The 27434-nt window shown below is 40.4% G+C and overlaps 1 protein-coding gene across 3 annotated transcripts; it reads left to right on the top strand.

The window, feature by feature from the left end:
• Window positions 1-777: 777 nt before the first annotated feature.
• Window positions 778-26076, top strand: LOC121291230 (galectin-8-like). Of its 3 annotated transcripts, XM_041212316.1 has the most exons (10): window positions 778-918; window positions 10020-10108; window positions 13264-13474; window positions 18974-19093; window positions 20241-20297; window positions 20387-20413; window positions 21914-22002; window positions 22788-22953; window positions 23574-23719; window positions 23811-26076. In XM_041212316.1, coding segments are annotated over exons 1-10 (933 nt in total). In that variant the 5' UTR covers window positions 778-891; the 3' UTR covers window positions 23812-26076. The 3 variants fall into 3 exon arrangements, with proteins under 3 accessions (XP_041068250.1, XP_041068245.1, XP_041068254.1); XM_041212311.1 differs by having other exon boundaries at window positions 23574-26076; XM_041212320.1 differs by lacking the exon at window positions 20387-20413 and having other exon boundaries at window positions 23574-26076.
• The last annotated feature ends 1358 nt before the right edge of the window (window positions 26077-27434 follow it).

Here is a 27434-nt window from a genome sequence, read left to right as displayed (position 1 = left end):
TCTCTGTGGAACAATTCTGTTCAGTCTGCATTTTAATTCTCCCCCATTCCCACTCTGACTTCTCTGTCCTTGGCCTCCTACAAAGTTTGATTGATGTTCAATAGAAACTGGAGGAAGAGCATCTTATCTTTTGATTAGGCCCTTGACAGCCTACCAGACACAACACTGAGCTCAGCAATTTCGGATCATAACCACTGCTCCCAATTTTTTTTGGAGTGCAAATGTTGGTAATGATTTTGTTATTCCCTTTACACCCCCTCTAGACCATTTTTTGTTCCTTTATTTAATCCATTACCATCCCAATTTTGCCTTGCACCATCATCCCTTTTTATCACTTAATCCCTCTTACCTTCCACCCTATCACAACGATTAATAACTTCTGTTCTATCTCCCGTCCCTCCTTTGTCTCTGAAAGAATAGCAATGCAGCATGCTTGACAGGAGGTAGCAGCGAGAGTGTTATCAATTGAACACAAGGCCAGATGCACATCTGCAGGTAAGTGCAGTTATAGTAAAAATATTAAGGTGCCACAGCAAGGGACGTGCTTCCACGGTCCACACATTGCAGGAAATCCCAGGCGCAGACCCATCTCTTTTAAATGGAAAACAAGGTAAAATGGAACTGTCATCCCTGACAATTCAGGTTGTCTCATATTGACTCATCTGTCCTGCGGTAAGTCTCCGTCAAACACGGAAGTCACCGCTTCCCATCTGCCAATCTCCAGGCGAAACCGGCCTATCAATCACTCTTGCTGCGGCCTCCCATTGGACCATTGGATAATTGTTACACCCGCGACGTTCTGTGATTATGTTGTGTGGGTGTGGAGCGGTTTTATTGGGAGTTGGTGTTTTTCTGTTCCGTGTTGATTGTTATCAGTGAACAAGTCTCCAAATGTCTGATTTAACAATATTTAACCCGGTAAGGAATCAGCGTTGGCGTGCTTTGTGTGTGCGCGCGCGTGTAGACAGGCATTCTGTGCCGTATGAATCTTCTCATGAAGAGGAATGATTCATTCTCCGTAAAGATTAACAATAACTATGACTACAGCCGTTCGGCCAACCCTTTGAAGCGGCTTTTACAGCCTTTACTTCTCCAAAGACCCTCTTTGCGTATAATAGCTGTCAGTACTGGGCCTTGTGTAGACCAGAGGGCGGAACTTTGTCGCTTGGAATTTAGTCATTGCTGAGTGTTTATAGTAAAGTTAATAGCGTAATAACCCAACCTCTGACTACCAACTACTTAGCTGAGAAACAATTGCTGATGAGGGAGGTAACTTGGCTCTCCAGCCCATCCTTCCATTGAAATCAGTCTCTATCTCCCACTTCGGGCTAGTTTTTGCCTTCGTGACACTGATTGGACCATTTCAGGGCATGAAATTAACATAATACAAATGGTGCCGGGCTTGTTTGCTCATGTTGTCGAAATGCCTCGACAATCCCGTTAAGGTGGTCAGCTGGGCTGCTCTGATCTTGCTTCTGTACCCACACACCTAACCTACTGACCAGAGGAGCGTGGGGGTCGTTGAACAGCTGGGAGTTTGTACATAGCATATCTCTGACCTTTGGCTGAGGTGGGACAATTTAATGGCCTTTATTTTACGCTCAGCAATGAAGCAGTGGCGTTTGACCGCGACCAAAATTACCCACTTGCCTCATAGGAACAGAAGTAGGCCGTTCAGCCCCTCGAAGCTGCTCCACCATTAAATTAAATCACAGATGATCATCTACCTAAATGCCACTTTCCCGTGCTATCCCCACATCCCTTGATGTCATTAGTCTCCAGAAATCATCGATTTCTACCTTGAACATATTCAATGATTAAGCTTCTACAGCCCCCGGGTGGAGAATTCCAAAGATTCACCACTCTATGAGTGAAGTAATTCCTCCTCATTTCGTTCTTAAACTGCCTGCCCCTTATTCTGAGACTGTCTCCTGGTTCCAGGCTCACCAGTCAGGGGGAACACCCTGTCTACACTCACCCTGTCATACCCTGTAAGAATCTTGTAAGTTTCAGTGAGATCACCTCTTACTCTGCAAAACTTGAGAGAATACAGACCCAAATGTGATGGTCCAGATGAAAATTTCATAAAGACCAGAAGATTTCTCCATGACACTGGTCCGAAGAGATCTCTGCAGTATAGTTTCACGGTGGTAAATGTCAGAACATGTGGGGCTGGGGCAGTGATGAGAAGCCGCCACTGTAGAAAATAAAGGTCACGAGTAGAAGTGTTTTTCTCCCTCACATATGAACATAACAAACATATGGGGCAGGATTTTTCCCCCCTCGGGGACGAAGTTGAAGAGTGGGCGTGCTTCTGATCGGGGGCACGGTGCTAAGTGCTGCCTCAGGGAGGTCGGCTGTAAATGTATAAAAGCTAAAAATAGATAAATAAAATTTCCCTAATATGTCCCCTCATGTGACACTGTCACATGAATTGGGACATGTCTATAATTTTTGCAAAAATTTTATCAAAATTTAAAAAAACCTACATGAAACCTCATCCCGCCCGTGGATGAAGTTTCATGCTTCATCTAATTCCTGCCGGGGCTCCTGGCCTGTCCACCAACCTTAAGGTTGGACGGACAGGTCCACTAATTAATTTAATTACTCTGTCAGTGGCCTGAATTCCACTACCGGAAAATTTAAATAGGGCGCGGTGACGTTGGGAGTTCCACCCGACATCACCGCGTGTCATTTTACGTGTCGGTGAGTGGGGGGGGCGGGGCCCATTCATTGATAGGAAAATCGTGCCCATAAATTAGGAGCAGGAGTAGGCCATCTGGCCCCTCAAGCCTGCTCCGCTATTCAGTAAGATTTGGGCTGATGGGAGTGCAACCTGAACTGCACATTCCCACTCCCTTGTTAGTCAAAAATCTATCTACCTCGGCATTAAAAATATTCAATGAACTTGCCTCCACCACTCTCCGGGGAAGAGGGTTTAATGACCCTCTGAAAGAAAAGAAATTTTCCTCAACTCCATGTTAAATGAGAGACCCCTTATTTTTACATGGTGTGCCATGGCTCTACTCTCACAATGGGAAACATCCTTTCAGCATCCACCCTGTCAAGTCCCCTCAGGACCTTTTATGTCTCAGTAAGATCACTTCTCAACCTTCTAAACTCCAATGGATACAAGCCCAGCCTGCCCAACCTTTCATCATAGGATAGCCCCTTCATCTGAGGAATCAGTTGAGTAAACCGTCTCTGAACTACTTCTAATGCATTTATATCCATTTTTAAATGAGACCAAAACTGGGCACAGTACACCAGATGTGTTCTCACCAACACCCTGTACAACTGTAGCAAAACATCGCTACTTTTATATTCCATTTCCTTTGCAATAAACAACAACATTCCATCTGTCTTCCTAATCACTTGCTATACCTGCATACTAACTTTTTATGATTCATGTGCCAGGACATCCAGATCCTCCTGTACTGCAGAGTTCTGAAATGAGGAACCTATATAGGATAGGCAGGAAAGACTTGTTTCCCCTAGCTGAGGGGTCAATTACCAGGGGACATAGATTTAACTTGTTTGGTAGAATGATTAGTGGGGACATGAGGAAAACCTTTTTCACCAAGAGGGTGGTGGGCATCTGGAATTCACTGCCTAAGTTGGTGATTAATGGCTGAAATGCTCAACTGATTTAAAAGGTACCTGGGTCTGCATCTGAAGTGCTGTAACCTGCAGGGCTACGGACCAGGTGTTGGAAAGTGGGATTAAAATGAGTGGCTAGTTTCTTTTTGACCAGTGCATATTTGATGGGTTGAATGGCCTCTTTCTCAGCACTGTAACATTTCTATGGTTCTATTTCCAATTAAGTATTAAGCTGCCTTCCTATTCTTCCTACCTAGGTGGACAAGTTCACATTTTCCCACATTATACTCCATCTGCCAAACTTTTGCCCAGTCACTTAACCTATCTTTAATGTTGAAAAGGATTGAAAATTACTTTTACCAAGTCATATGCATGTAAATGGGATTAAGTGACATGAAATTTGAACATCTTTTTTGAAAAAACTCGAATAACTGTGAAGGGAGTCGAATAGTTTCTTACCTATGTCTCTCAGAGGTTTATTGAAAGTGTTTTTAATAATTTGCTCTTGAGATGAGAATGTTGCTGGCAAGGCCAGCATTTATTGATCACCCCAAAGAAGGTACTGGCTTGTTGCCTCGTTGAACCACTGCTGTTTACATGGTGTAGGAACACCCACAGTGCTGTTCTTCAACAAACTCTTCAACTTTTCTTCAACTTTTTGATCCAACTGAGTGACTTTCTAGGCCTTTTCAAGAGGCGGTTAAGATTTCTGTGGGTCCGGAGTTACATGTTGGCTGGACCAGGTAAGGATGGCATATTTCCTCCCCTGAAAGGCATGAGTGAACCATGGTCGTCCATAATGGAGGCTAACATTTTATTCCAGATTTATTCATTGAATTTTAATTCTCCTGGCTGCCATGGTGCAATTTGAACTCATATCTCTGGTGCTTTGGCCTGGGCTTCTGGATTATCTGTACTAGTCTAGTAACATTACCATTATGCTACCGTGTCCCCATGGAGATAAATCTTTCTTCCTGTATAATGGTGGTCTCATTAAATATTTGGGAATATCAGAGGAGTCTCCTTGGGCATCTTCACACAAGCCCTAAGATCTTTTGGCAAAGAAAGTTTCTTAAGAAGTGGTCAATTAATCCAAATTCACAGCGCTGCCATGTTCCCTGAATTAATGTCAGTGTCAGAGAATTAAACATAACGGGTAGAATTTTGCCATTGGCGAACAGGGGGCGGGGCCCACTCACCGACGCGGGATGACATTGGGCGGAACCCCCGACGTCATCCCGCCCCATTTAAATTTTCAGGAAGGCAGGCCGCAGCAAAATCAGCAGCTGGCCCGCCAACCTGTCAATGGCCAACCTTAAGGTTGGACGGGCAGGCAAGGAGCCCCGGCGGCAAATAGAGAAAACATGAAACCTCATCCACAGGCGAGGTTTAATGCAGGGTGTTAAAAATTTTAATAAAGTTAATCTGTGAATTATGAACACGTCCCAGCTCATGTGACATTGTCACATGAGGGGGACATGTTAGGGAATTTTTTTTTTTCTATTTTTACTATTTATCAAAGTGGAAGCGATCTCCCTGAGGCTGCACGTAGCTTCAGGGAGATGTGCACTCTTTAGTGCGCATGCACAAAAGAGCACACTCTCGCTTTTAGGGAATCCCTCCCGCCCACGCTGGAAGCGCATAGCGCTTTCCGCCGGACGTCACGCTGGGCGGTCCTTAATTGGCCCACCCACGTAAAATGGCGGCACGGCCCGCTTCACTGGTAGGGATCGGCTCCCTGCTTGCCCGCCCAACAGGCAGAAAATTCTGCCCAACCAGTGGAGAGGCACAGAATCTGCAACTTCAAGATTTCTGCATTATTGTGCATACTCCTGATGTTCCTGTTAGTTTGAACAGGGTTATGAGGGTGAATGCTGACACCGTCTTTACCACTGCACAACCCAGGTCTAATACTTCCTGTCTTAGACTATATTCAAATTTATGGATACCTGCCAAGTTGTATCTGTCTTCCCCATCCAAGTTGTTATGGGATGCAAGCTTACATTTGTGCTAATTCAGTTAACTTTGTGTGAACCAATGCCCCAGAAGTGAGAAATTAGAGGAAGTTAATCTTTAATGTACCATCTTGTATTCAGTTGCTCGGCAATTTGCCAAAAATTAAATCCTCAAATTTTTGGTTTCTCTTTGATACCCTGTTTTGCGTTTTGCTTTTTAGAAGCTTAGTCTAGTGTTTTTTAAACTCTGCAGCATGGTAAACTTGTACTTCAGGAGTATCCTTCAGTATTCTGCAGATTAAAACCAATATCTAAGCTAGAAGATATTACTTTGCTATCCATAAAATGTTTTTATCGTCAAAACATGGCAAAGACTTGAGCACAAAATCCAGGCGGGCACTGCAGTGCACTATTTAGAGAGTGCTGCCCCATCGAAGGTATCGCCTTTTGGCAGCGATTATAAGCCGAGGTCTGTGTTCCATCTTGGGTGGGCGTAAATGATCCCATGGCAAAGAAGAATAGCGTGGTTTTCCCAGGGTCCCTCAAGCAACACCTAAAAACATTTGATGTGCTTGCTGTCTTATTGCCTTTATTTTAAACCTTTGCTGTGTGTGAAAGCAACTTCTGCATTCCCTAAATTATAACAGCGACTACACATCATGAATACTCTCACTGTAAATTACCCTGGGACATCTAATGTCTTGAAAGGCATGATACAAATTCAAATTCTTTGCTCCTTTTGTCAACAGAAATGTTTGAAATTATGTTTTGGAAGCATTTCCCCTAAAGCTATAACATTGTGACTAGCTTATGAGTGAATTTACTGGAAGCCTTATTACTTAGAATTCAATGCTGTGTAATTCATCCTAAGCCAGAACTGAATCTATTTTAACTTTTTTTACAACTGGAGAACTTCCCATTTTTTTCAGAAATGATGACTTGAGCAGTCTGTGTCTGCCTTTTCTCAGAGACTTGATGTCACTTTGTACAGATTGTTTCACCTAATTTATATTTCTACACAGTTCACCTGTCTAGTTGCTGTTCAAAGGTGCTCGGGGCATATTGCTTTTCTATTGCACTTATTTTTTTTGCCTCAACAGTTTAAACCTTGATTTTAATTCCTGCAGGCGGAGGCTGAGGTAGATAACAAATATCAGAATTTCAGTATTTGTCAAGTTTCTATTGCAACATCTAGGTGTTCCTCAAATGTATCCTGTGCCCTAACACTCTTCATGTTGGCTTAATTCAGTCAGCTACTGGTGACCCCCTGTAACAAGAAGTGGTTCTTAAAATTGTACTGTTCAATCCTGAATCTTTGCCTCTTCTGCATGGGTTTGCTTTCTCCATCTTGACAAGAATTTGTCATTCACCTCCATAACGCCTCTTGTGACTTGTCTCTTTTTCAAGACTGAAGAACTTACAACAGATTACATGGCATATATGGTACAGAAACAGGCTGACCACCCCAACTAGTCCGTGCTGGTGTTTATGCTCCACTCAAACCCTCTACCATCTTTTCTCATCTAAATTTACCATTGTACCCATCTACTCCCTTCTCCTTCATATACTTGTCTAGTTTCCCCTTAAATGCATCTATACAGTTCGTTTCAACCACTCCCTGTAGTAGCGAGTTCCACATTCTTACCACTCTTTGGGTGAAGAAGTTTCTTCTGAATTCCCTATTGGATTTCTTTTTCTTTATTTGTTCACGGAATGTGGATGTCGCTGGCCAGCATTTATTGCCCATCCCTAATTGCCCTGTTCAGAGGGCATTTAAGAGTCAACCACATTGCTGCTGGTCTAGATTCACATATAGGCCAGACGAGATAAGGACGGCAGATTTCCCTCCCTAAAGGACATTCATGAACCAGATGGGTTTTTCTGACAATCGGCAATGGTTTTGTGTTCATCATCAGACTTTTAATTCCATATTTTTATTGAATTCAAATTTCACCATCTGTGTGGTAGGACTTGAACTTGGGTCCCCAGAGCATTACCCTAGGTCTCCAAAATACTAGTCCAGTGACAATACCACTATGTCACCACAAAAGGAAACATTCCCTCTGTATCCACTTTTTCAAGCGAGAAGAGACCAAGCCTGTTAGCCCTTTCCCGTTATGTATACCCATACATTTCTAGTATCATTGTTGTAAATCTTCTCTGCACCCTCTCCAGTACTCCTCTATCCTTTTTATAACATGGTGGCCAGAACTACACATGGTACTTTTGTGGTCTACCAAAAGTTTGATACAGGTTGAACATAACTTCCCTGCTTTTCCATTCTGTGGCTTTTAGAGATGAAATATAGTTCTTGGTTTGCTTTTTTATGGCCTTTCCAACCTGTGGCACAACTTGTGGTGATTGATGTATTTGTACTTCAGGATTCCCTTGTTCCTCTACCCCACCTAGACTTGCACCTCCCATGTAATATGTGACCTCCCTATTCTTCCTACCAAAATGTACTACTTCACATTTATCTGTGTTAAACTTCATTTACTAATTATTTGCCCATTCTGCAAGTTTCTTAATGTCCTGCAATTTGTTGCAGTCCTCCGGTGTTGACTATCTTCCCAATTTGGTGTAATCTGCAATTTTTGAAATTTGTGTTTTTGATTCCAAAGTCCAAATCATTTATATAAATTGTGAACAATCGTGGTCCCAGCACTAATCCTTGTGGAACACCACTTCCCATCTTTCACCACTTTGAATAACCACTCTTTATTCCCACTCTCTGCTTTCTGTCATGAAGTTAGCTAGCAATTCATATTCTACCCCTTGTCCCCTGACTCCACATTCTTTGATATTATTCATTAGTCTATTATGGGACACCTTATCAAAGGTCTTTTGAAAACCCAGATAAATTGTATATACTGCATAATCAATGACAATTCTCTCTGTTATCACCTCAAAATTTCAATCAAGTTGGACAAGTAAAATTTTAGCTTTTGAAATCCATGCTGACTACTCATTGTATTTTTAGTTTGAGATGTTCTTCTAGTATCTGCTTTTAGTAAGGATTCCATTATTTTTCCTACCACTGATAAGTTGACTGGTCTATAATTCCCTGGACATGTCCTCTCGCTCTTCTTAAATATAGGAATTGCATTAGCTATCTGTTAGTCCTCTGGCACTACATCTTTTTCTAACCAATTATTTAATCTGAGTAGTAATGTCTCTGCTAACTCTTCCTTAGATTTTTTATAAATACGTGGATATAAATATCTGGTCCAGGGGCTTTATTCTCTTTCGAGTTTGGCTAGTTTATTCAACACATCCCCTTTTTTACTTTAAATGCATTTTTCTCATTACTGATTTCATCTCATCATTCAATGTCATTTGTACTTGTTCTATCTCCCTGTCTATCCTTTATTGGTCCTATTCCCATCATAGCCTTCATTTTTTTATTGATGTGCCTGTAAAATATTTTCCTATTTTGTTTTATGTTCCTTAATAATTTAATTTTAAAGGTATTCTTTTCCTCCCTAATTGTTTTTATGACTCCGCTCCTAATCTCTTCGTATGTTCACTTATGCCCTCTTCTGCTTGTTTGTGTACTCTTTCCTAACCCTTAATTGTTTCTTTCTGTCTTTATTCATCCATGGCATCCCACTAGTGTTCAGTTTGTTCTTCCCTTTTAATGGAATATATTTTCCTTGCACTTTGTTGAACTTTGTTTTTTGTTTGTTATTTGTGAACAATGTTTTAAACATTGTTGTTCAACACCGTTCTTCATCAAAATTGTTGCCAATTTTATTTTTCCACGTTCTATTCTCAGCCTCCTCAGAATCAGCTTTTCTCCAATCCATAAACTTGAGTTTCATCATACTTAAGTCATTCTCTATCATCACCTTAAAGTGATGTTATATTATGGTCACTATTGCCTGGAAGTTCCCTATTTTTACTTCTCTAATGTGCTCTGGTTCCTTCTTCATTATTAGACTGAATAGCGAATCTACCTTTATTGGATTTTTTACATATTGGTTCAGAAAGGAATCCTCTATACATTGTAGAAGCTTCATTCCCTTACCCCCTTTATTGGCCCCTTCTGCCCAATTAACATCAGAGTAGTTGAAATCCCGCATGATGATTATTCTATGTTTTACTCAATTCTGAAAGAACATGGCTCTTCCCTCTGACACTAAGGATCAACTTTGTTGCTCTCTTATGCACTTTCTCCCAAGACCTGGACAGCCCCCTTAAGTTGCAGCAACTAGAACTTTACTGCAGAGGTGGCCTGACCAAAAGAATATACAACATTGTATTGTTTATTATCCTTTTATGGCATAGTTGATGTTCAGCATTGTTGCATTTTTGAAACAAACTCAGTTGTATTCCAAATATAACCAAATAGTTATTTTAAACACATTGTAGTAGTACTGCAAGTAGCATTGAGCTAATCCAAATATTATTGATCTTTAGTGCTTTTTTTTATGTTTTAAGCTTGGTTGTAATTTTCTCTTATAGGTTATACCATACAATGGCGCAATCTTTGGTGGCTTGCATCGAGGGCAGATGATAGCAGTACAAGGAATGGTGCCCAAAGAAAGCAAAAGGTAAAACATCATGGTGAAAATCTACATTGGGAAGAAAATTTTTATACAGTGAACGGTACAGTCAAATCTACACTTGCTGAGAATTTTCCTTTGGCAGGAATTTACAATTTTAGAAGTAGCTAATAAACTTTATTTTAAAAAGAATCATACGTAGTTAAACCATCCTAGCATTCTGGGGATGATGCTCTTCCTTTACTGACAAAGGTTGTTGAAGTCAGTCGCTACCCCCTCATCTTTGATTGGAGTCGTAAATTTACATTCTGAACACACAAGTCAAATGTGTCAAATAGCCAAGTTAAAGGGAAAGGACAAGGTAATAGTGAAGTGTAGCGATATGGGTAATGGTAACCAAAGTGTGACAGGAAGGGACAGAGCATACAAACATAAGACTACAGCAGCAAATATGGTCAGGGTAGGGAAAATGGCTTTAAACTGACAAGAGGGGAGGAGGTTTGAGTGAAGGGAGATTTAGAAGTCCAGAGTTAAAAGTTCAGGCTATGGCAGCCTTCTGTCTCATAAGATGATGCTTTGTGCCGTGGTTGTCAATTCTGTGTTTAACATTGCCTGGTGTGGTTCAGGAGCCCCACTTTTGATGGCAGTCTCTGCTGCATTTGCTGCAGAGGAAGACTGAGAAGGTACAAAATTTGGTGGGCTCTGTTTTCTCTGGGCCCTCTTCTTGGCCAGCTGAGCTTTGTGTTTGGGCTTGCTTCTTCCAATGCCCTTCCAAACAGTCAGCCTCCAGAGCTCGCGGCCGTCATCGACTGTCAGTGCCAATATCTGCCATCTTCATATCTCACTTGCTGGTGTCCTTGTAGCAGACGTATGGGTGCCCAGGAGGTTGTGACCCAGTGGCCAATTAACCATACAGAAGACCTTTGGGGAGACAGCCGCCATCCATCCGATGAAAGTGACTGAACCAGAGCAGGCGTCGTTGGTTTAACTCAGTTGATGGAATTAGCATGCTCCAGGACCTCTCAGTTGGTGACCTTGTCCTGCCAAGAGATGTCGAGGATACATCTGCTGTGTGTGTTAAGAATGTGCTCAGAGAATCACACCTGGTGATAACCACATCCAGCAGGTGCCAATGCCTTGATCTTTGATGTATCCAGGACATCTTGTGGCATGGCTTGTGCTGAAAGGAGGTGTTAGTTATGCGAAGCAAGTGATAGCAGCATCAAGCAGCCTCTGTCCATTCTCATTTAACTTTCCTAGGCCATGATGTCCAAGGCAGGAGGGCCATGTCTCATTGCCTGCACCCACTCTTTCGCTGAAATCCCCAACTAGGCAAAAATGTCCTGACTTGGGGATTCTGAAGTTGGCAGTGTCAAGTTCCTCATAGAACTGGTCTTTCGCCTCTGTGGTGGAGCACAGCATTGGAGCAGATACTCATGAAGTTAACTGTCCCAGTTTGAGCTGAGAGGCGGATGGAGAGAAAATGTTCAGGACCATTTGTAGGGGTTTCTATCATTAAGAATAGTGAGTTCCTTAGAGCGAAGCCTACACCTTGCTCATGTGTCTCCTCTTAACTCTTTCTCTGCCAGATGAATGTGTAATGTTTTTCTTTCAGTGACCTGCTCTTGGGGGGCTTGATCTCCTACAGAGATGCTATGTCCATGTTCAGCCTATCAAGTTCCATGTCGATCACAGCTGTCTTGCGTGCCAGCTGACCAGCTGCAAGTCGCCTGTCAGTCCCATATGCATGGGACCTGATGTTCCAGCTTGCCAATTGAAGGATTGGCACCTTCCTTTTTGTTTGTTTGCCTAGTGTGATGGATTCTGGAATTTAGAAGAATGAGAGGTAATTTTGTTGAAACATTTAAGGTGATGAAGAGGCTTGACAGAGAAATGTTTCCCTGGCTGGGGAATCTAGAACAAGGGGGCACAGTTTCAGGATAAGGGGCCGATTATTTAAGACTGAGATGAAGTGAAATTTCTTCATTCAAAATGGTTGTGAACCTTTGGAATTCTCTACCCCAGAGAGTTGGGAATTCACCTTCATTGGATATATTTAAGGCTGGGATAGACAGATTTCGATGTCTCTGGAAATCATGGGATAGGAGGAGCAGGCAGGAAAGTGGAGTGGAAGATCAGCCATGATCGTATTGAATGGTCTTTTGCTCCTATTTCTTATATACTGAAGCAAACTCTAAAGGTAGGGCTTTTGCACTCATCCAGCTGATGGTGGAAAATAAATATGGTTACAACAAACTCCTCGATCGTAATGACCTCTATTGAAGATCTGGAACTTAATTTTCTGTTCTGTTTAATCTTCTGTTTAGTTCAAATTGGCGGAGGAGGGGAAAGTATTAGCTGTAGTAATTCTTGCACCACGTGCCAACAATATTCCTGTGTGCTTGGAAAGTTGATGTGATTGACCTGGCTGTGAGTTTGGTGGCCTTAATGCATTGATTCCATCTTGGGCTCAGTGTAAAATGTCCCATCCAGCACAAAATAGGAATTACTTTTAGGTGGCGGGAAATGTCAGATCACAAGAAATATGGCTACGAAGCAGCATGTTTCTGAATTTCCCCCTTTTTATAATGCTTATCAAAAATCAGAATTTTAACTTAGTATGCTACTGAATATAGATGCTGCACTGTGACAATGCAGCTGGAAATTCCTATTTTATGCAAAGTGATGAATATAAAATTTTATTGTATAAATATTCTCCAATATTTTATTTATATTTGGGCAGTATTTACGCGAGAATAATGTTGAGTGAAGTGGATTTTACGGTACTTTTAGGATGAAATGGGATGTAGAATTGTCTTGACGCTTTATTTTCCTATTATTTGCTTGTGGATATTTCCAAACGTCCCAGCCGTTTCTTGATTATGGCAGCAAATTTTCTTCAATAAAATGGATTTTTATTAAATGGCAGAGTTTGAGATGGGAAAAAGTCTTGGCAGAGTAGTTTAATTTTGATACGGCTAGCTAGTGTACATGGTCTTGATAAGTCCAGCTGTATCATCTACTCTCAAAAACCCATGCTTTGAATTCTTTCCTAAATTCTGTGTACACGTCTTGGAATTTGTAGAAGGCAGACCATTCTTCTGGCAGTTTCAAAAAAAACTAACGGCTGATAATAGCTTGATTTTTTTATTTTACATATTGTGAAAAGTACAAATGGATGTCATTGTTGACCCTTTCTACAGATTCCAAGTGGATTTACAGTGTGGAAGTTGTGAAAAACCACGTGCAGACATAGCCTTGCATTTCAATCCACGTTTTCGGAAATCTGGGTGCGTGGTTTGCAACACGCTGGTGCTGGAAAGATGGGGACGTGAAGAAATAAAATATGAGATGCCGTTCAAGAAAGGAGAGCCATTTGAAATAATTTTCTTCGTAACGGTTGACAAGTTCAAGGTAATGAAAGCTTTTCGTAATTTATATATTTTTGGCTTTTTGTAACTCATTTTACATGACTTGATATTTCTCCTACATACCATCTCATCACACTTTGAATACGTGACGTGTTTTAAGATATTGAGATGTGACAAGATGCCGATTAATGCAGATATTTTATGCCATGCTGCATTTTTCAATAACCCGTAATGCAGTTGTAAAAGTAACATGATTTGCTCTATTCCTAAACAAACTTCAGATTGGATGCTATTGCTCACTTCTGTAGTTGATCTTAAATGTTGTCTGTCTATTAAGGTTTTTTTTTAAGTTTTTCTGGTAAACATGTTTACCATCTCTTGACTCTTCAGATGTTGCCCTTGTGACTGCTGAGCAGCACCACAGGAGGCCATGTACGGGTCAAGTATCCTTCATCCGAAACCCTCTGGGCCATTTGCAATTTGGATGTCAGATAATTTCGGTTTTCGGATACCATACACAAACTTACATTACAATAGCCTACGCCTAGGCAACTATAGTCTAAGGTAAATATCACTGAATAATAAAAACAGGATACCTGTAATAAATTTCTTTTTGGCATGCTGATCAGAAAAATCACAAGATAAACAGTGCAAACAACCAGACTTCCCGTGCCGAAGGTCAATGAGGCCCAAAAACAGTGCAGTTTTTGGGTGTTTGGTTTTCGGATTCATGGATAAAGGATATTTGATCTGTAGTTCAGTTTTAAAAAGCAGCAATGAGGAACCAGCAATGAATATTGCAGAAGTGGAAATGCTGAGTGGAAGGAGGCATAGTTGCCTTGAACTGTTTGGATCCCCTCAGGCAGAGTGGGATGTCCTTGCAAAGTTGGTGGATAAACTTTGGGGTGGGGGTGTCAGGATTTGTATTATACTTCTAACTTGCAAAAGCTGTAAAGAAACATTTTGGCCAGTTGGGATATAAAACAGGACTGCAGATAGCTGTTACTACTGGTCTTGAACAACACTGCAGTAGCATTTTTGAACAAGTTGTTCAATGCACTTACCAGTTTTTTTTATGTATTTTAATTGAATACTAATCTAATCTTAGCTGTCAGCTAGGTATAACGCATGGGCTCCAACTCTTATTTAATGTAACTTTATCAGTACAATGCTTGGTAGCTGAACTGAAACAAGAATGTCAAGCCTTTCGGTGCACCCAAAGGTATGTTATACAGTGAAGTGCTTCTTTAAAATGAAAAGTTCAGTTAGCTAACAACTTCTATGATTTTCCTGTTCCCTTGTAAATGTGGAACTCCAAACTCCTTCAATTATTCATGTCACGTCCGCATCTTCAGTAATCTTAGTACCCTTTCCAGAACGCAACCCTATTCCTACCTTTTTCCTCTGTTGTACTTGTCTCATTGGATGATACTTTAATTATTAGTGATGGATGCAGGTGGGAGGCAAGTGTACCAGAGTGCAATATGCCATATTCTTGTAATTATAACAATAATATGGAGCCCATCCCCTTTTTTTTGTACTGCAAGCATTGATACAAAGGAAAATGAATGGAAACTCATTTTTTTTCTTTAATATGTTCTTGGTTTGGTGCAAATATTTAGGCAAGAACAGAATTGACTGTAATCTTATGAGAATACTTGAGGGCATGGGTGGAAAATGAGTTGAATTTATTGGATTAATAAGTAGCTTGGCTATATGTGACATAAGATGTAACTTTTAATTGTTATACTTGAGGTGGTGCAGTGCTATCCAGCCAACATACCCCTTATATAAGTGGGTCTTAGTGTGGGACATCTTAAGAAAAATTAATTTGAGTTCATGAATGTTGCATTGTAAATTCAAGGCAAAACACCATTTCTGTGCCATTTCTTTTCTGAGAACATATATATTTGGCCATTTACATTGTTCACTGTGATCCTGGGAATGCTAGAAGAGGAAACTTTCTTTTCACATAGGGACTCTTTCCTACATGTTTTGGCCCGAGTTTTGGTGATATAGGGAGCAGGTCATGAAGATGTATTGAGTAGTCTGACAGGACTGTACTCAGTTGAATGATAACAGGTAAAGGCTAGTGATTTACTGGGAAATCACATGATAGGAATGAGCTTTAAGATTTGGACTTGGTATTTTGAATTCTGTTTGGGCTGAACTGAGAAAGTAAAAAGCTACGCAGCTCGCCTTCTTGCCTTACCTGAAATAAAGGAGTTGTCAGTATCCAGCTAAGGATCCTCAGCTCAGTGGAACTTCTGTCTTTGGAAATCTGAGAGGCTGACATGAAAAGGATTGATCCGGCTATGTACTCCTGCATGCCGAAGCTCCGTTGGTGGGAACCTCCAGACATCTTCACATGAGGGTATTCCAGATCGACAAAGTCAAAACCCTGTAAATTTTATCCTTTATTTTATAACACCTATCCTCCAATATCCATCTATGCAGAGACACGATCTGTTTATCCATTGTTTTTGTGTGTGTGTGTGTGTGTGTGTGTGTGTGTGTGTGTGTGTGTGTGTGTGTGTGTGTGTGTGTGTGTGTGTGTGTGTGTATGTGTGTGTGTGTGAGAGAGCATGCTGGGTAATTTTAAAAGGGATAGATAGTTATACCTTCAGATTATAATTATATGTGAACCAATTCTAGCAACTTGTTTAAAAAAAATAAGTTTTGTTTTAAAATAAATCAATCATTCTGAATATATTGAAAGAAGCCTTGTTAAAGTCTCTTTTATTCTGTGTCTAACAGTAGCAAAAGTAAATAATTGGCCATTTTGGTGAATGAATTAAACTTTTAAACTAATGGTCTGACCTGCGGAGTAGTGGGGCTAGATAAACTGCATGCTCCTCCCATCCCGGTTGTAACAATATTCTGGATTTTTTCATGAGATATACATATTTAATATATATATATATTAAAAAAGTGAAGCTGAAAAGTGAATATATTTTCAGTTTATAAAGTGACATTTGTTCACCCTTAAAACCATTTGTGATCAGAATTTCTTAACTTTTCTAGGTCTTCCACTTCTTCTAGGTGCTGCCCTGACATCCGCAGCATGGGTGGAGACAGCCTGTGCAATTGTTGGTCCTGTTGCCTCTGATGACTTTGGCATGGGTTTTCTGGAGAGCCGAGGCCTTGGGGGCCCTGGCTTGCTTTGGCTGTCCTTCTGTGGGCTAACTGCTCCCTCTGTTTTGACAGAAGGTGCGGTTGAGGGGGTCACAAGTGAAAGGGACTTGGAGGGAGAGGACATACTCTGAGATCCATGAGTGGATGAACCAGGGGTGTCCAGCTGCCGCTCCTCCTCCTTTCCTGTGCCTGAGGGCCCTGGCCTGACTCCTTGAGGAGAAGGAGCACCTGGAGGGACGTTGGGGTGCCCTGTTTCCCTATTGCATTGCCACTGCAGGAACTCGCCCATGGCTAACGCAGTGGAGATAGTCAGTGCACATCTCTGCGTTCTGCTGGACCAAGGCTTCCATAGCATCCACCATCCTTCCCATAGAGATTTCATCAGAGAGCAGGCGGACGCACTCCTCCAACTCGTGTGTCACTTTATTGAGGGCTTCTGATAGCTCTGTGTGATGCTCCCCCGCAATTTGCTGACTCTCCACAATGAGTTGGAAGGCTAAATCCAGAGGCTGGTCGTCTGACTTGGATGTTACAGATGCCTCTTCCCCAGCAGTCTTCCGAGTGCCATGGAGCTCGGCTGAATTTGCCAACTCCTGCTTCAGAAACGTGTCCTTGCGATGACCATCAGATTGTGAACCCAAGCCTGCTCTAGACCTAGGTCCCACTGAGGTGTGTGACTCTGTGCTGGTGCAGGGTGTGGGTAAGTGCTATGATGGATCTTCCAAGCTGCTTATTTTCAGCTCTTCAATGCTGGAGGTGAGGACCTGGATGGAACTGAGGAACAAGCTGACTGAGGGTGTCAGTCCCTTGGCAGAACTCCCTGTGAACCAAAGTAGAGATGATTAGTGCATGGCAGCAGAGTCAGAAGGAGGAGAGAGAGCACTCACAGTTGTGTTGAGAGAGGGATGATGTGATGCAGGATCCTCATGTGGGTGTTCGCCACTGACCTCACTGTTGCCGTAGGCATGGTCCACATCCTCACCAGTCAGTGTGATGCCACGTGCCTCAAAGTGAGTGAGAAGCCTAATGTGGGCCACCCCATCCCTGGTCCGAGACCTCTCCCTGCTCAGCTTCTCCGACATGAAAACAGATGGAGAGAGAGTGAGCAGGACACATGGCACTGCCTGGCATGTTTGTGTGGTGAACGGAGCCATGGACAGGATGAGCACGTGAACTTGGGAGGGTGTGAGGCTGATGGAGATGTGAGGATATGTGTGAGAATTACTGGTATTGTTCCTTTAAGTGTGAGATCCTTATGGATGTGTGATGGGTTTGTGTGAGTTGAGAGTGATGAAAAGAGTGCCTTACCCTGGCGGAACAATGAGACCATTCATCCTCTTTAGGCACTGGGTGGCTGTCCTCTTTTGCAGAGCATTGGCCCTGACGACAGCTGCCACTGCCTCTCATGCAGGATTGGTGACCTTGCTGGCCTTCCCCAGAACAGGGGTAGAGGACATTGCAGCAGGCCTCCATTGTGTCTAGTAGGCACTTGAGGGAGGCATCACTAAACCTGGAGGAGCAACATGTTTCTTCCCTTTGACAGCCATCAGTTTGCAGCACATTCCTATCCCTTGAAGAGTGCTAGCTCTTTGCAGGGGCAGCCTTTAAATATGGCCCCTGGTTTACTGAAGGCCTAAGGTGAAGACAGGGCTGGCAAATGAGATGATGCCCTGTCATCGAGCCGGTGTGTTTCCCAGGAATGCATGATCAATGAAGCGGGTTTGGAATGATATGGCGAGAAAAGCTGTCATTACGGCCAGCGGGTAAAACATCCCTTTCCCCACCCGCTACCGCACTTTGGGCAGAATCATATCAGATTTGCACTATGTAATGATGAGCCTCCATGAACTCTAAGACCTCAGTTACACAGTTAGTGCAGATATTGAGACTTTAGAAGAGGATGCAACACAAATTTAGTTAGTTGCTGGCTGGTAAAATAAATACAAAGAGAGATGAAAAATTGGTTCTTTTTTTTTGTTGGGACAAGCTGATAATGGATAAATATGAGGCAAGTTAATGAAATGCTGGGACAGCAAAAACAGAAACAGCTTGTTTCCGCTGGTGGAGGGATTTAGAATGGAGGGCTATAGATAAAAGGTTAAATACAGGAGATTTATTACGAAGAGGATTTGTTAAAGAGTTGTAAGTAAGTAGAATTCACTTCCAGCATTTATTTCTGCCTTGTTCGCTTTGTTTAAAGTTCAAGATTAATTTGGATGAACGGTTGAAGGGAATAACGTGAGTAAATGTGATTAGGCCTATTTGCTCATGTAGGTGGTTAATGCTGACACTGATTAGTTGGGCTGACTGGCTTGTTTCTGTGTGTCACTTCTGTGTTTCAGACTGTTACATGTGACTGTAGTTGACCTCTGCTAACCTAATCTGTAAATATATATTTATCCACTAGATTGCAGTTAATGGAAAACATTTCCTGGACTACCAGCACAGAATAAATGTAGAAAAAGTTGACACACTTGGAATCTTTGGTGAAGTCCAAATTCAAGCAATTTCCTTCTTGACCAGCTCTGTAAGTAAGATGTAAAAATGCAATTTGTATTAATGTATTTCTGGGTGATTTTAAGGCCACAATAGGGTGTTTATAATTGTCTTTAGAAACAAATGTCACAAAATTATTTCAGGTTGTGTTTCCTCTTGATTTTTTTCTTTACTTTGACCCTCTTTCACTCTGCAACATGATGACTTATGCCGGGCTAATGGCCCATGGACACTGATACACTTCCAGTGTGTCCCATAAGTAACCTATCTAAATGTGTAAGTTTGGTTTGTGAATGTTGGTGACCTATTTAACTAGGTTCGAAGCATCACTGCAAAGCCTAATTCTTTCTGATATAGTGCCATCTGTAAAGGGTTAACTCTAATGTTAGCTCTTGAGCATGTGTGTAAGGAGCTATGTCACATTGATGCCACTCACTGAGAGAAGGTTACTGAAAAGCATCTTAGAGAGTAGCTCCAGCTATGCTTTGGTCTTACTTAACCTTTGTAACTAGTTAGAATGTAAATAAATGTGATCTCAACAAAAGCCCATTGCCATCAGCAAGATCTCTTCTAGGATAAGAAACTAACAAATATCGAGATAAAACCACAATAAAAGACTGTCCAGTAGCAATCGAGTGCTGGACTTCCTGCCTACATTGTCTTCAGTAGAACATTCTTGGAGCAATTGATCTTGTGGTACAACTCAATACTCTGATTGTCCTATTGAAACGATAAAGGTGGTATCATACCCTAGTATAATAAAATATATTAGACTAAGTTCCATAAAGTGATAGCTTTAGTAGCTTGTGATGTCATGGAATGGAGTGACACATACTCCTGATGTGAGACTCTGCGACAGTCTAAAGTGAAAGTAAAAGGAAAGCAAGTGTGGTCAGAAGCTTGTAGGCAAAGTGTTCTCCATAGCCTGTAAATAAGTTAAAATAAATGTTGAGTGTTTATAGCTGGTGGCCTTCGGGAATCATTGAAACTACTCAAACCCAACAACGTGATAATATACATACTGGCGCTGAGGTCATACCAATTATATGTGTTTATTTCTAATCATTGGGATCTAAGATTTCATTACGGTAGATACTCAATACTCTTAAAGTACTCTAACTGTTGAACATATCCAGAAACCATATAGTGTAATAACATTTTCTGTCCTGTGTCTTTAGGAGCAGGATAATCCATATTCTAATTTACCAATAAAGAAGACTGATGCAAGTGGGACTGTAAGTCTGAGCAATTGTCCTTTCAAAGTGTCTGTCTTCTGCCTTAAAGTTAATACAGTTTGACTTATTAATGTTTGTTGGAATTACAGCATACAACGCCTACTAAGACTCAGTTGGTAAGTGCATACTTATTTGTTTGGAACATTTTTGGAAAATGATTGACTTAGATGCTTGATGCTTCAGTTCAGCAATTCTGAAACTTTATAAGAGCAGTTTCCAACTCACTCCTTTCCCATCTACTGAGAAAACAACCAGGATGTCTCCACAGTTATAAACTGATAAAACAATGGAATAAAACTTTACAAAACTGCAATATCCAAGCACAAGAAAGTGTCTCCAAAGGTTACATTTCTCAGTAGCAGATCTTGTTTTCTCCCTCTTCACTTTATTCACCCCCACCTTTCCATTTCACTTTTTGCTGTGTTTACTTTTTTCCACCAGTACAATATTGAACTTTATTGAGGTAGCAAATTTAAAGGTACATGGGATTCTCAGAATCTGATTGAAATCTCTCTCAGCCAATACAAACGCCAAAGAGTATTTTCACTTTAAAACAGTAATTCAAAAAAATTTATTTTTTATTTAGTTAATCTCAAGTCAGAATGATGATTTTAGCAGGGTGTTGGGGGTCAAGATGCAGAAAGGTATTCCCCTCAGTCCCTTCAGTTTGTCTTTGCTTGGCTGCTCGTTTGTTTCTCGTTCTTTATTTCTCTTTTTTCCTCAACCCTCCTTCATTTTTCTTCTATTTCTTGGTGTTAAAGCTGTTGTTTGGGGAGACTATAGAGGGAGAGGGGAGTGAAGGGAAGAGAAGTTGAGAAGGAACAGATTGTCAGTCAGAAAAGATCAGTGATGAATGGAGAGACTTGAGGCAAGTTGTACCACCCGTTGCACTCAAAGAAACATTCTCAAGTGCAGCTCTCTACCTGTAGGCAAAGGCTTTTTAATATGGATGGTCCCATTTCAGGTACTCTATCTTTTACTATAATTGAACAGTATTACATTCTGATTTCTCAGCTCTGACTGGCATTCATGTTTCAGTAATATGGTCAAATGCTGTGATGTTTTGTATTGCTAAGATTCATATTGACTCAACTGCTTAGCAGTTGCAGTCGAGGAGTATCTGCAGCCAGCCAGTATTTCCAATGGCTCTGAAATATCTCCTAACACTTGCTGTGTTTCTTGTGCTGGGATCATTTGCATGTGGAAGCCGGGTGGTCTTGGGTGGAGATTTGGGGGAAGGGGGGTGGTTTGCAAGGCAGCACTTTTGGAGATTGGCCTCGGGTACCTTTTTCCTTTGAATTACTAAGATCCCTCCTCCAACCTTTGAATAGTGGACTATAGGGCATAGAAAGAAGCCTTTGTGCAGTAGTCAGTTCAGAAAATGGTGGCGAACGCAACAAAAGTCACATGGGTGGGCACGACTGGTGAATGTGTGGAAATTCATTTCAAGCCATTTGACTGGGTTTTGAAGGAGAACAGTGGGGTCCTGGTGGAACATATTGTTAGAGCACATTTTAGGGCAGAAAACTTGTAGAATAGGACTAGAAATCCTAGGCTGTGATCTAACTATTAATTGTTCCAGGTTTTTAACAGTTTGAAGATCTTTTGGTTTTTAGGCTGTGCCTTATATGGGTAAAATTAAGGCTGGATTGAGCCCTGGTCGGGTAATCACTATTCAAGGCAAAGTCGATAAGAATCCAGACAGGTAATTTAATATTATAGTTCTGATACAATCTATGCATTTTATCTCTTGAAATGTACTGTGAAACTTTCATCATTAAATTTAAGTCATGGTACAATAATTGTTCAAGCAGCATTGTGTCTGTCTTCCATTACACACAAGAAATGTGATGAGCAGTCTTCTGTTAAAGCAGCAGCATATCTCTGTTAGATAGCACCCTTGTGTGCAGCATGTAATAAATAATATGAAAGAGAATTGAGTGGGAAATTGATGTTCAACTTTAGTTACGTCCCCAAAGTTTGTAAAATGTCAAATCAAGTTACAAAAAATGCAGTTGTATAGTGAGATTTGGTGGGATATTGGGCAGCTGTAATGAAAGCTGACAGTTGCCTGCACATTACCCTTGATACATAATTTACGTATCTTCTCCTGACTCTATTAACCAGGAGGGCTCGACCGTTTAAATTTTAAGTCATGACATTCGTACAAAACTTCAATTACTTGTCTTTATCGTTTTAAAACTACATTTCAATATTGAGGGAGATCTCTTTTTAAATACCCTTCCAGAGCTATAAATATGATAAATGTCATCTTTCCTTCCATTCAGTATTTCAGATAGATCCTTACTTAGAGGATCTTGATCTTGAGGTTCTTTAAGATAGTAATCTTACTTCAACTCTTTTCCTGTGTTAACCAGATTAAATTTTGAGTCCATTGTTTAATTTGTATCATATCTGAACCCAGAGTACTGGCAATAGAGGTAAATCCTGAAGAGAAAAATCTGTATTATAAATGTAAATCTCTTTCAGGTTTGCCATTAATTTCCGTGTGAGTGATTCTACTGATCTTCCATTGCACCTGGCACTTCGTTTCAAAGAGAGAGCTTTTGTTCGAAACTCGTTTCTCTACCAAAGCTGGGGTGAAGAGGAGAGGAAAATAGATTATTTTCCATTTAGCCCAGACGCATACTTTGAGGTACATTGCATAGTCTGAATATAAATCGAAGATCTTCGTATCAGCATTACTCAAATATAACATTTAAGACAAAGATTGACTTTTAATCCTTTGATCACAAGATCTCAAAAGTGTAAACAGCAACAATTTATGCAGAAACCTTGGAAAAGTTAATGTCAATCTACCTAATACTTTTGAGCTCAGTGTTCTGTCTTGGACGAAAAGCATTTTATATACTTAATTTAAAACCAACCTAGATCCACAGTTGAGTGGCATTGACCATAACATTTTACATGGTAGCCAAATTGTCTTTGGGCTTTCTGATAATTTAAATAATTCTAAGAGGGGAAAGCATATGGAAAAAACGTTAAATATCACCTTGATTACTGTGCATTGGAAGGCTCTTCTGTTGTCTGTAGAAGTGGTAACACTGATCTAATTGAGGAAATTAGATAAAAGCAAAAATTAGATATCTAGTAGAGAGGGTTTGTGTCTTAACTTTACAGAAGGCAGTCAGTTGACTTTCAAAAACCTGAAGACAATGTTGCTTTGCCTTTATTGTGGCACACACGGAAGGAGCTGAATTGGTTTGCTACCTCGTTTAATACTGTTTTGTACTCAACATTTTGTGTTTGTTCCAGGTTATCATTTATTGTGGTTCTGACTGCTTCAAGATTGCTGTTAATGGAGAACATTTATTGGAATATAAACACCGTTTTACTGACTTGAGCAAAATTGATATGTTGGAAATGGTTGGAGATCTCCAGCTGATCGATATACGGACTTGGTAGGTGGTGAGAAGCTGCCGTTCAAAGTTAACATTTATGCCAGGCTAATAACAGGGTGCGTAACCTATCTAATTCTGTTTTTGATTATAGAAAGAGTACGAGACCAAATCAAGAAGAAAAATAATTTCTTGGGTAATGTTGCATGTTTGAAGATCTGGCTTTTGTTTTGGAATGGCTTTATTGAGTTCATTTAAACGACACAGTACTCAAGAAAATGGGATTTTGAGGATTGCATCATTTCCATAGAACCCTCCCCAAAAAAACTTCCAAAATTATTTAAGTGTGAAGGGGCTTCGAGTAACTGTGTAATAAATCTTGCTTTGGTATTCAAATCGCCTACAAACTTGACCAAGTGTCTTTAAATATGTATTTTTAATGGCTGAGATGTGTTAGGATATTTTGCCAATGAACTAAACTTCTGACCTGCAAAACAAAGTGAGACGGTTAATTAAGCTTTGCACTTTTGTTGTAACTTTACTCAGCAGAAAAGGCTGTGCAATGTTGGTTTTAAATTTACTGTTGTTAAAAATCCTGAACAGATTTTGGCAAAGCTTGTAAGTCTTATTGATGAATACTTTATCTGACTGACATGTGCTTACATGAATGATCAATTAAAGCTTTAATGTTCCACAAGTCTAATAGTCATAAGTATTATTTGCAAAAGTTCCAGTAAAAGTAAATATACATTTTGGTTTTCTTGGCCTGATTTAACAACCTGTTTCACAAATTGCTGTAGCATTCTCTGTGCAAGATAACTACTGATTACAAAAGTCATTCAGTCCATCTTGTTCATCATTCTGAAAGGATTAAAATCTCTACTCTACTGCCAATCCAATTGTGTCTTAAACAGTTCCAGGATTTGTAACTCTTCTAGTTTATCTAGGAGTCAATTTGATGTGCTATTCACTTCTTTTGGACAGATTAAGAACTTCCTGTTGAGTCCTAAATTTACCAATTTCAGTTTGAATCTTCCAGAATTATTTTTCCTTGCTAGTTTACTATTTGTATATCTCCTAAAATCACCTCTCGGATGCCTCCCCTTTAAAGCTGAAAAGCCCAAGTTTCCACAGTCTTTCCTTGATAGCAGACCTTTAACATTGCATCAGCCTTGAATGGTCCCCTCAGTACTGCTTTGTGTCCAAATGCTTTCCTTGCACCACCGTCCAGAGCCAGACACAGTTTAGAAATGCAGCTTGTATTATGTGGAGTCAGTGCCTGACTCTGCAAGTGAATGAGCAATGTAAAATAGAACTCACCATGAGTTTGCTTTGCTGTGACATACTGCATTGCAAATGTAAGGTTCTAAAAGTCATTATTGTCTGAGTGTCTATTTGCTAAATATTGAACTACGAAGCTTGACGGACTCTCGTGGAAATTACAACTATAAGAAGCTTCTGTAGCACTTTTTTTTGATCATTGAATATAATTTGACAAAATAATGTAATGCATGTAATAAAATTGCTAATTTTAAAGAGATTAATTTAGCACCTTAGATTGACTTACTTTTCAGAACTCTTCCATGCCTCTCCCCGCACCACCCCTTATCATCTTTAATCTATAGATAGGATAATGTGGTCCAGACAGTACTCTTGTTCTGAGCTTTTCTTAAACTGTTGTTTTTGATCAGGATTAAATTATTTAAACAGAACAGTTGAACTCCCTTTATTCAAACTTGTTTATCCCACAAAAATATTGTCAGCCGGGCACATAGCTAAGCAATGTTGACTCAAACTAGACTTGCAATGTCCAACAAGTGTGTAACAGGCTACAAAATTGCAGTCTGCAATTTGAATCTGGATGAATGTTGTGAAGGAAAACATAACCTTATTTACAATGCTTGAATTGGGAGTAACATTGGTAGAGATGGGCTAGACCCACCAATGGTACCCGACAGCCAAAAATGTACTGATCAAATCCAGCAACAGGCTGCTGTTGGACATGGATTTCTACGAAGTATATTCTGTTCTTACGGGCTAAATGATCAGTGCATTTGGTAACTGAGTGGGAAGAACTTCATTACTAACAGCATTGATGTTCAAATCAGGTGCTGACTGTATTGCACGGAATCTATTGACAAATTGTTTCGTTTACATACTAAATACACATAAATGTTAATTTTTGCCAGTAGGCCATTAATCTAACTGGAAGCCTTTTCTTGTGGGGAAAGATGATGGTGGTAATGAGGTAATTGTAGAAATTTGGAAGAGCCCATTTCAGCATCTGTTCTTACATACTGTAAATTAACGTGTTACTCTGCTTTTGTACTTGACTTTTGTACATAATTTATATTAAGACAAAGCTTATTAATTGAAATTTACTGAATCTATAATGCATTAAAAAAGTTATTTTAAACATTCCTTGATGAAATTTGTCTTGTACTTCACTAAAGATTTCACTACCTTTTTGAATTTTAATTTGTAGAAGCTTGGAAGTTTGAAATTCTGGATCAAGTGTTGCTGCAAATAATGCACAGCAGTAGTTTTCAGTCTAAATGAATCCAAGCAGGAGATTCTGATGTGCACATGATCTGCATTTATTGGACCATCTTCATAGAATCCAGCACAGGGGGAGCCCATTTGGTCTAAAGTTGGCTTCTAAGAGCTGTTCAATTACTTCCACTGCCCTACTTTTTCATCACAACTCTGCAATTATTTGCCCAATTCCCTTTTAAAGTTATCAAATCTGCTTTGATACAGACTGTTACTGTTTGAATTAACACCGTGATCAAGTGAAAGAAAATAAGATTTCACCTTTTTAAACATAAACTTTACTCTGTATTAAAAAAAATAAAGCAAGAATCACTAACACCGTAGTTTGTCCAGACGTGGGAGTATAAATCCCTTTTTACTTCCTAATTCCACCTGAGTACCTTTTATATGTTACAGAATCTTGTGGGTTTACTCACTTCTGATAGGACCAAACCAAGTAAATTACTGCTCTCCAGAAATTACTTGGATTTCTCCTCAGTTTTCCAGCTATTCTGAGGTATGAGATTTCATGGGGATCCTTCCATTAGGTTTTGGTTGAGTGACCATCACAACTTTCCTTAAAAAAAAAAACCTCAACTATTGACTTCTCGGCTGAAACCTCATTGTATTTGAGCTTGGCAATTTAAAAATCGGGTTCACAGCTGATCCCTAATGACCTGTACACTCCTTGTCCTGGCTGTGGACAGATAGAGACTGCTTTCTTCCAACCTGTTCCCAGGCTAACTGCCTTTCGCTATGAGGGTTACTGTCGATTTCTTCCTCTAGCTCCAGGCTAGGCAAATCTTCCAGTATCCACTCCCCTTATGAGCTCCTACCTGCATTCCACATGGTGGACGATAAAGTTGCTATTTTCTCTGCAAAAGTTGCAAGACTCATCCCTTTTGCTCCCTTGACTCGGAGCTGCAACTGTCTGTGATTTTCCTGGGTTTATAGGAAAGCCTGTAACATGATCCCAAAAGATTTTCCTCTATCCCCTTCTCCAAGGCAATGGGAACCACCTTAGCCATATCTCCAAGCAGAAAAGTTAATTAGCTACCTCAGACCACAAGAGCCTTTCATTTTGATTTTCATGTATATGAAGATAAAATTCTGTATGTTCAGCACCAACAATCCAACAGCAGTGGTTTCAGCACACTTAAATAGCTATGTAGATCGTAGAAAATCAATACTGTATGAACCCCTACTATACATATAAAATTACAACTTGTACAAAGTTCTTAAAACT

Source organism: Carcharodon carcharias, chromosome 2 (assembly GCF_017639515.1).
Source record: "Carcharodon carcharias isolate sCarCar2 chromosome 2, sCarCar2.pri, whole genome shotgun sequence".
Classification (NCBI taxonomy): Eukaryota; Metazoa; Chordata; class Chondrichthyes; order Lamniformes; family Lamnidae; genus Carcharodon; species Carcharodon carcharias.
The sequence above is the reverse complement of the archived record's forward strand: the minus strand, read 5'-3'. Positions and strand labels throughout refer to the sequence as shown.